Raw genomic sequence first — 10,137 nt, 5'->3', positions numbered from 1 at the left:
AGTTTGGAGCTGAAACAGCTGAGCGAAAAGAGAAAGAAAAAGTATCTGGTTGATCCTCTTTCCATTAGCTCAGAGGGCAACAAAAGTCTCCAGGTCAGATTTCCCTCTCGGGGACTCAGTGCCAAGGAGAGAGGAGCGGCTGGGGGGGCGTGGGAAGCATCGTCCCCAGCCCCTGCGCTGTGCATTTTCAGGTAAAATAAGAAAAAAAGAGGATGCATCTAGCCCTCAAGGCAGCAGAGAGTGGTTTTAGAGTGTGACGCCCGCCCTGAGCTCCAAAGGCCAGGGAGAGAAGCCAACATGGAGAATCCCACCGGCACGCAGAGCACCTCTCACCGTGTCCTCAGCGTGCCACGCTGCTGCGCTAATCTCAGCTGTTTCATAATTAACAGGGCTAAACGCTAGATGGAAATACCAGCCTCTCTATTAGCTCTGCACAGAGCCGTTTAAAAATCACTTTGGATGGGACCAATTTGCAGCCACCTGGACGAGCCCTTGTAAATGCCTGGTGCTGGGCTGCCCAGGATCCTATCCGACCCCACGCTGGGTGTCCCACCCCACTGGCACAGAGCTCTTGCCAGTCCCTTTCTCTCTCCCTCAAATCCTGCTCTGGGAATTGGACGAGGGCTTTCACCTCCCCGCGAGAGGAGCATCAGCCCCAGCAGCCTCTGGACCCAACTTGCTCCCGGGCAGGGGCTGCCATCCGCCACCCTGCACAGCCGGTGCCACCAGTGCTGCCCCGAGGCACGGTCTCCTCCCAACAGCATTTTGGGGTGCTCTGCACCCAGTCCTGTCCCAGCCTGCCCGCCGCATGGGCTCGTGCCCCCCAGCTGCCCAAGGATGCCCCCGTGGCACAGCCCTACCTTATCGGCCAGGCACTCGGTGTCCTCGGTGAGCAGGTAGACGGTCCCGCTCTCGGCCAGGAGGATGGCAGTGTCAGGGGGGGAGGAGGACCTGGGGCGGCCCTGTGTTGGTGCGCCCCCCATCTCGTCGTGGCCCGCCCGCCTGCCGCTGTGCAGGCTGGTGCCGCGCTTGATGGAAGGGCGAGAGCGGATCTGCTGCAGCACCCGGTTGAAGGCGGTGGGACGCGCCGGGAGGTCGTGCAGGGACATGGCGTAGGAGACGCGGTGCATCTCCGGGGACCGCTCCTTCTCGTCGGGGGAGTCGTGGTCAGACATGCCGTAGTGCGGCGGGAGCGGGGCCTGCGCGTTCTCGGGCTCCCGCTCGCGTGACCGCCGGCGGCTGTGGAAAAGGTGCTTCAGGCCATGGCCAAACATGGACCCTTCGGACAGCTGCTGGATTTTCTGCAGGGGAGGAGAGAAAACAATCCCTGTTACTGTTAGGAAGGGACGGCATCGCCCCACTTCAGCATGCACAGCTCTGACGGTGCCCATGCTAACACCGAACCAAAGGGATGAAAGAGCTCTGGAGGGCTCTGGGGACCCCACACCAACCCAAAGGGATCTGCAGAAGGGAACAAGCCTTGTGGCCAGCACTGCATTTTATACCCATGGAAAAGTATTAAACATTAGTGGCCATCAACCCTTGCCATTCTGTGATTCTGTGATCTGATGGCACGCAGGGCTGAGCACAGTGGCTTGGGACGGCTCAGGTGTGCAGCTCCAACAGCATTACCCACGCCAGGAGAAGGTCTCCAATGGTCCTGGCTACCCCTGAAAGCAGCAAGAGGAGCAGAAAGGTCCTTCAGAGCAAATGGAGGGAGGAGAGTGCCCGCTGCAGCCGATGCCACGCGCTGCGCAGAGACCCCGACTCTGCCGGCAGCGGGGACAGAGCAGCTTTTTCCTTAGCTAGAAAAGCCACGGTTACTCCCAGCCTTGCAGTCTCAGCCACCGACGTGCTGCCAGGAGCCACGTGCTCTCCAAAATGTGCTCCAGGAAGGATCGGGGAATGCTTTTGCCCAGGGGATTTTCCATGGCCTCCAAGCACAGCACATACCAGGCTGGCCTCACTTATGGGGGTGAAATTGCAACTCGTGGCCCAGTGCCACCAAATCCAGTCCTCGCTGGGCAGCAACTGGTTTCCAGCAGGAGATGGGGGCATGTCGCTCCCCTGGTTACCCCTGGATCTTCCTCTCCCAGGGGGCTGAGGCTCACGTTCCCACAGAGCACATGGCTTCTCTCGTGCTGGCTCCTGGGAATTGGGGTGGATGCTAGCCACGGCAAAGTCATGCAATATGGATGGTGGAACAGATCGTGCTCCTGATTATGGCTGGGTTAGCCCGGAATGATTTCCTCGCAGACACTGGAATGCCCAGATTTGCATCCATGGGAGATTTTGGCTGGGTGCCCTCTGCAATCCCCTGCACGTGGCCGACCAGGGGCAGCGGTATGGGCAGCAGCTTCCAGCATCTGCAAAGAGTTCAGCAGATCTGAGATCCATCACAGCTCCCAGAGAGCGAGTAAATGATCTTGGGATGTTGAAAGATCCTCTCGCCTTCCAAAGCAGCCTCAGCTACCAGGAACCCAGCAGACCACAAGGCACAAGCCTGCCCCATTGCTCTCTGTCTCGATTTTGGAGTTAAGCCGAGCACCCTACCTTTGAGGACGCCAGTCCTGACCCTGCTGACGTTCAGGGGCATTTCACCGCTGATTTACTGCAGCTGGCCCTCTCCCCAGGGATGCTGGTTCCCATAACTGCAGCGCTGCCATTTACTCATGCTTGCAAACCAGCGTGAAGCAGGCTCCGTACAGGGACACTTGGCAAAAGCCCTGGCTTTTGGAAAAGCAGTGATGTTTGAGACATGACCTCCAGGAGCTGCAGACTGTGGAGGATTTCATGGCCACACGGAAAGGGCTCCGTCTCCTAAACACTCCAGGCGTTAAAGCCACAAGGTCCAAATCCATAAGGGCCTAATTCTCATTGCGCCTGTAATATTGGCAAGGAATCCGCAGTTAGATCCTGTGTCACTAAACACTCCAGGCAAACCCTTGAATCCTTCTGTTATCCATGCATAATGAAAATTTCCATCCTTTTGGTTTTCCCTAGGAAATATATAATAAAACTATGGTGCTGAGTTGCTACTTCAGGAAATAGTGATTTAAATTTTATTCTATTTATAGGGTCTCTATGGAAACAGAGACAGCATTAGATAGGTAATAACTATAAACCCACAGATTTCTACCATCAAGGGTATGGCATACCCTCGGATGCACAGTCAGCCCTTTAGAAGGTCCAGGTGAAAAGAAACGACCAACTGCCTCCATTGAAGACAAAATAAAAGCAAAGCCGGCAATAAAGGAGAGGACATTTTCCCAGCAGCAGCGTGGAGGTGGAAGCCAGCTGCCCGCCGGGGGTTCCTGGCCCAACAGCTCGATCTGATAGGAATTCACCTTTTAAAAGAAACTCTTCTCAGGCCGTTTCTAAGTTTTCCTTACAGAACCTTTCCTGGGCTCTGCAGGTGGGGCTCCCGGCAGGATGGTAAGAGATCTGCATGGGAAAAAGGGGAAGGAGAGCAAAAAGAGGAATCCTAGCCCTGCTGTCCTGGGCTTGAACCCCCACGGCTTGTCTACATTAAAGAGTGGTTGGGAGTGGGGACCATGAAGATGCCAACGATTATTGCAGAGAATCTGCTGATGTAAAACCGCTGTTTTCTTATGTTACTCCGGGATATGACTGCAATTCCAAAGCAGAGGCATTTTTTCTGGCACGAAACTACTCGTGGCTCAGAACACAGTGTCTGCACGGGCTATTTTGGAACAGCCGTTGCCTAATAACTGATGCAATGGATACGGAGATTAATTTCTCAGTGCAGACAGCTGTAAACCACTAAGATTAATACCAAAATATCTCTATTTCTTCTGCCTTTTTCATTCATGCAGCCAGGGTCTCCTGCTCAGCAGTGGGGACTTGTTTCTGTGGACTTCAGAGGAGCATCTCCTGCTTCACGTCCCCCATAAGCAGCTCAGTTCTTGCCAGCTGCGGCAGGATCAAGCCCAAGGCACACGGTTTGGCTGAGCACGGCTCTGGGCTGAGCACGGTCACACTCTCTGCCTCCTTCTTACGTATTTATCCACTGATGGAAACTAATGGCTAAAATGTGAGAAGCTAGGAGGGGGCTGGACGAACACCCCCCACCTTGTACCCATCCTACTGCCCTGCCCACACTGACAGCGGAGTCCTGGCCCTATGGGGACACTGTGGTGACAAGCCACACCTGGCCAAGAGCCAAAAAGACCTCATTTTAACCCAAACAAACATATTTTGCAGGAGGACAGTGACTCGGATGACTGTTTTGTCTGGGATGCTGCCCTTTGGTGATGTCCCATGGCAGAGCCAGGTCCTGCGCTTGCCTGCTATAGCAGGGATGCGCATCCCTCCCTGCCTCTCGGGCTCTGCCAGGCTCTCCAGGGCCGCGTTCCTCCCGCTGCCAAATGGCCACACAGCCTGAAACCTCCCAGTTTCTCGCTAAATGGTTTTCCAGCCCTGCCCCGACATCCAAACCCCTTACTCGGCTTTCAGACGCATAAGGAGGGGATCTTGTTGCCATGACCTTGCAGCACAGCCACATGCTGCAAAGTCCCACTCAATTATTATTGTTATGAATTATTTATATCCCTGGCCTGCCCAGAGGCTCCAACCAAGACTCTGCAGCCCTTTGGAGGCATGGCACAGACACAGTAGAAGACTATCCCATCCCATCCCGTCCCGTCCCGCCACATCCTCACCCCGTCCTGTTCTGTCCCGTCCCATCCCATCCCATCCCATCCCATCCTGTTCTATCCCGTCCCATCCCATCCCGTCCTGTTCCATCCCGTCCCATCCCATCCTGTTCTGTCCCGTCCCATCCCATCCCATCCTGTTCCATCCCGACCCATCCCGTCCCGTCCCGTTCCATCCCGTCCCATCCTGTCCCGTTCCATCCCGTCCCATCCCGTCCTGTTCTGTCCCGTCCCATCCCATTCCATCCCATCCCATCCCAGCCCAGCCCAGCCCATCCCATCCCAGCCCATCCTGTTCTGTCCCGTCCCGTCCCATCCCATCCCATCCCATCCCATTCCATCCCATCCCATCCCATCCCGTTCCATCCTGTCCCATCCCGTCCTGTTCTGTCCCGTCCCATCCCATTCCATCCCATCCCAGCCCATCCCATCCCAGCCCATCCTGTTCCATCCCGTCCCATCCCATCCCATCCCATCCCATTCCATCCCATCCCATCCCATCCCGTTCCATCCTGTCCCATCCCGTCCTGTTCTGTCCCGTCCCATCCCATTCCATCCCATCCCAGCCCATCCCATCCCAGCCCATCCTGTTCTGTCCCGTCCCGTCCCATCCCATCCCATCCCATCCCATCCCATCCCATCCCACCCCATCCCACAGCACTCTGTATTTTGAGGTGTGGGGGGAGCCATTCCCCAGTGGGCAGAGACAGGGAATGAGCCACTGAGCACCGCGCAGCCCTGCAAATGGCAGCAGGACCCCGGGAGGTCAGGGCAGCCCCTGCTCACCCCCACACAGGGTTTCTAGTCCTCCTGCTGCTTTCTCCAGCTGATCCTCCTCTGGGTCCCCAGCACGGGGGTCCTACCACCATCCTGCACCCCATTGCCAGCTGTCAGGCTGGGGCAGAGTTGTCCCCGTGGGGTAGCAGCCAGCCCAGCTGCCCCTCGCATCCCTATCTCACGCCAGCATCCTGAGCACCGGTTCTGCCGCTCCTCCTGCTGCCACAAATGCCAAGGAAAACGTATAGATGTTCTAAAATGGAAAATAAAGCACTCCCCCACACACACTTCTCCTCCCGGGGACAGGATGAGAGAACAAACATGTGACAAACGTTAGTCATGTTGTTTAATGCACTACCAAAGCGCTATAGTGACACGCAGCTCCTTAAACGCTCTCCAGAATAACATCTGCGGGGCTGGCACCGACTGCCCCGGTGTGGCTCCGGCCGAGGGGGCTGTGGACCCCCGCGAGCTCCCAACCTTGGGTGGCATTTGCAGGGTGAGATCTCTGCTGCCGGGGCTGAGAGGAGCCAGATGTGCTCCCGGAGGGGAATAACACAGCGAGTGGCAGCCCACGACTGCTTCTCCCACGGCTGTCACCTCTGCGTCTCCTGAGCTGACTGCGGGGATGGATGCTGAGCGCTGACATTTGGTGGGAAGCAAGGATGGGGACCCGGGGGGGTCAGATCTGGGGGGGCAGCGGGGCATGGAGTGCTTGGCCTCAGCCAGGTGGCCCACACCAACATGAGCGTGTGTCTGCTGGGACGCACCGTGCAGCTCCCGGGAGGGCAGCGCGCCCCAGCACCGCTCTCAGACCTCCACGGCGCCTGGCACAAACCCCGGGGAAACACGCTGTCCCTGCACCCACCAGCCGGGGGGTCCCAGTGTGCAGCTCTGCACCGGTGAGAGTGGGGAGCCATCGGGGTCTCTGCCAGCAGCCCGAGAGCTTTTGATGAGCGATGCCCCGGGGAGATGATGGATGCGGCCGCTCCAGGGACCGCGCTGCTCCTGCTCGAGATGCTTGACAACAGCTCCATCCCACTAACCGCAGGGGAGCCGGCTCACCTTGGCGGTGTCCTTTCAAGACCAAAATATGCCTGGAAAATTGTTCGTGCGAGGGATTAAATATAAATGTACCTGAGAGTTTAGAATAGGGGCTGGCGACCTTTACGGAGAGGAGGAGTCCTCTGCACTCTCCCTGCAGTGAGCAGCCCGCACAGGCACCACCATGGGGGGGCTCTGAGCCGCATCAGGGGGTCTCCACCCCCAGACCCATGCCCTCCTAGCGAGAGACCTTTGGAAAAAAATAAACTAGCTGAGTGGGTTTGGCCTGCTATGAGGAAATGGGAGGTTAATGCCTCACCCCGTCCCCTCCAGCCACCCCTGTCCCAACCCTATTGCTCAGGGCAGGACCTGTGCTGGGGACCATCCATCTTGTGGTGGGACCTCCCCTTGTCCTTCTTCTTCCTCCTCCCCAGGAGAGGCTCCCCAGCTCCAGGAAGCCCAGGGGAAGATTTTGACCATGGATGTAGGGTTTGGATCAGGCTCTGGGAAGAGGGAAGAGCTTAGGCCAGTGCCTCTGGACTCCTGCTGATCTTGGCTTTCAGGTTCAAAGGGGGGAAAGGAAAAGAAAAAAGCCATAAAGACCAAGATCACTAACTGGAGGTAGAAATGATGTCAGGCTTCAACTTTCAGCCCTTGGCCAGATCGGCCCATTTTAGAAAATAAAGAGAGAGAGAGACCCAGGGGAAACACTCAGCTCCGAGATACTTGGGGAAAGTGGGAGTGGGACCAAGCGGTGAACGCCTTGGTGCTGGGACGCCCCAGGCACCCTGGTAGCCGCAAGGGGCTGGATGTCTCCTTCTGCAGTGTTTTGTATGGATCCAGTCACTCTGCTGCAGCGTGCAGAAATCCCTGCCACCCAACGTATTTTTGAGCAGAACTATGTGTCATGCATCTGCTTTGCTCCTTGCCAGAACTTATTTTTTTTTTCTCTTTTCCCCTAATGGAGCCCTCGCTTTTGGCAAAGGAGTTGAGTCGGGGCTGGGGAAGGGAGAGCTGCCACGGATCTGCCAGGGTTAGGGGATGGAGATGACAGGAGGCAGCCTGTTGTTTCCAGGTTGCCAGCTCAAATCCATCTTTGGCTGGCAGCAAACAAAAGTTTACATCTGACGCTTGTTCACTGTCCATGGGGAGATGAATCTGTGGGTCTTGGTGCGCGGCACCATGCCAGCCTGGGGACAGCAGAGGGACCAAGGACTGGCTTGTTCGAACCCACCCCACCGCGGTGAATGCGGTGCAGCTCCAGAGGGGGGTTGGAGCCGGAAAACTTTAAGATTATATTAACGATGCCACTAATTGTAGCAATAGAAGGCAAAGTGGCTGAATCGGTGGTGTCTGGGGGGGGGCCAGGCAGAGCGCCCAGCTCTGCCACGGAAGCTGTGGGCACCACCGAGATGCAATTTTTCATGTGTTCTGCCTGGCGAAGCAAGTTTGAGGCTTCACTCCATGCAGGCAATTAATTGCTGAGCTACAAATGCGTTAAAGGTGAGCATCGCGAAGCAAACCTGCCTTAGGGTATCATGCTCGCATCGAAAAATCAATGGGCATTTGGCCATTGCTGTTGCTGCGGGCTGGACCGGGCTGCAGACCAGGCTGAGCTCCAGCTTAGAGCTGGACGCGCCGACCAAGGAACACTTGGCCTGGTGGCCGTTCCCATCGTAAGCTGTGGCTCCTTTAGCCCCACGCTCCCACCCCATTCTGACGCCCTGTGCTTGGGAAAGGGCCCCAGGTGGGATGGAGAGAGGCTGGGGGGGGATGCGGACGGGAAGACCCTGGCCAAGCCAAGTTGAGCCTCCTCGAGGTAAGGGTGTCCCTCCCCACCAAGCCTCGTGTGGCCCTGAGCATCACATCCCCATGGATGTGCCTTCCCCTGGCGTGGGGCTCCCCCTTCCAGCAGCAGTTTTCAGGGCAGCAGCAGCAGCTGCACATCATGTCAGCAAAGCCAAAGCGGCTTCAGGAGCCGGAGCTACTGCTTGGACATCAAGGAAAAGGCACCACGTGTCGCTGCAACCAGCATCCAGCAACCACAGGGCTTCTTGTGCTTAAAGCAGCCACGTTCTCTTACGGGAGCAGGGCTTTCAGCTGCCTTTCTGGAAGGGATGCATGCAGGCACGGCAGCAGCCTGGCAGTCCTGGTTGTGCTTCCCAGCTCCCGTGTGACCTTGACCGTGCCGGTAAGACCTTCTAGGCCAAGCGGCAGGCTGGGGTGCTCCCCAGCAAGGGACTGTCCTAGATGCCAGGCTGCCCCTGGGTGACCAGGGACATTTTCCACTTTTGTCAAGGTTTTTTTGAAACCAAAGAGTGGAAGCAGCATCTCCGGACCACCACGGCATGACCACCACGGCGCCTTTGACAGTGCTGCCACAAGCACGCTCTGCCCGCGGCCGCAACGTGCTGCAGCGCCTGAAAACACCAAAGTTACAAGCAGGGAATTCATCTCTGCAACACAAAACCCCACCGCATCCACGCCAGCGGGACCCTGTTGAGCAGCTGGGGATCAGAGCTGCTCCGCTTTCAAACCCATAGGAAATTTCTGCCCAATTTCACCTGGGACCGCCTCGTCCTGCCTGCCTGCATCCGTGCCCGCACCCTGCCACTGGGGACCGGCTCCCTTCCCTCCCGCAGCGCTGCAGTGCCGCGTAACTTGTTTTCCTCATTAACCGGACACAGTCCGAAGGCACAGGAGCAGCCTCGGGGCCATTTATACACCGGCACTTCCCGGCTGCCGCAGCACTAATCCTGTCAGCACGGCTGGCGGTCCCCTGAGCATCTCCCCCACACTCAGCGCTGGGGTGACTTCAGCAGTTATTTACTGGGGTCTGCTCAGCCCCTCTGCAAGGGGACAGCCCTGTTACCCCAAAAAAAGCCTGCTTGGGGGCTGGCAGCCCACCCCACCCCGGGGTGTGACCCTCGTGCCTGCAGCCCCCTTGAAAGGGCAGGTGGTGGCACCAGGGTCCTCCTGCCTCTCCCACCGCTGCCCTATTGTTATTATTATTGCTGCTCTTGGTGGCCAGGCTGCAGCAGGGCCATGGCCTTGGCGGTGCCCAGCCCCATGCGTGCTTGTGCAAGCCCACCATGAGGCATCTCGACCCTGGGAGGTGGCCCACTGCGGGGGCACCCACACCCCAGGGCCATACCCTCCCCTGGGAGCATCCCCAGTCTGGGAGCATCCCAACCTGGGACCTCTTCATCCCAGGACCATCCTCATCTCGGGACCACCCCCATCCTGGAGCATCCCCATCCTGGGACCATCCCCATCCTGGGACGATCCCCATCCCAGGACCATCCTCATCCTGGGACCATCCCCATCCTGGAGCATCCCCATCCCGGGACCATCCCCATCCCGGGACCATCCCCATCCTGAGAGCATCCTCATCCTGGGACCATCCCCATCCTGGAGCATCCCCATCCTGGGACCATCCCCATCCCGGGACCATCCCCATCCTGGGACCATCTCCATCCTGGAGCATCCCCATCCTGGGACCATCCCACATCCCCCAAGGTCACACCTGTAGCAGAGTGGGGACCAGGGTGTGGGGATGGTGGTACCCACCAAGGTGCACACCCCGCCCGTAACCCCGCTGGGTGCTCACCACACCGGTAACCCCAACGGTAACGCCATA

At 57.8% G+C, this 10,137-nt stretch overlaps 2 protein-coding genes across 7 annotated transcripts in view; one reads left to right on the top strand and one right to left on the bottom strand.

Moving 5' to 3' along the window:
• The window catches only part of TMCC2 (transmembrane and coiled-coil domain family 2), a 16,923-nt gene extending 15,622 nt beyond the window's left edge, over window positions 1–1,301 (bottom strand). The window contains exon 1 of the mRNA XM_009647957.2: window positions 861–1,301. Within this exon, the coding sequence (XP_009646252.1) occupies window positions 861–1,274 (414 nt within the window). The 5' untranslated portion in view covers window positions 1,275–1,301. The remainder of the gene's footprint in view (window positions 1–860) is intronic.
• The window catches only part of DSTYK (dual serine/threonine and tyrosine protein kinase), a 39,325-nt gene continuing 30,271 nt past the window's right edge, over window positions 1,084–10,137 (top strand). For all 6 annotated transcript variants that reach the window (XR_004842843.1, XR_004842854.1, XM_035900910.1 and 3 more), the window contains exon 1: window positions 1,084–1,094. The gene's annotated coding sequence lies outside the window, so the exon portion shown is untranslated. The remainder of the gene's footprint in view (window positions 1,095–10,137) is intronic.

Source organism: Egretta garzetta, unplaced genomic scaffold, assembly GCF_000687185.1.
Source record: "Egretta garzetta isolate BGI_Z169 unplaced genomic scaffold, ASM68718v1 scaffold640, whole genome shotgun sequence".
Classification (NCBI taxonomy): Eukaryota; Metazoa; Chordata; class Aves; order Pelecaniformes; family Ardeidae; genus Egretta; species Egretta garzetta.
This window is presented reverse-complemented; position numbering and strand designations above follow the sequence as displayed.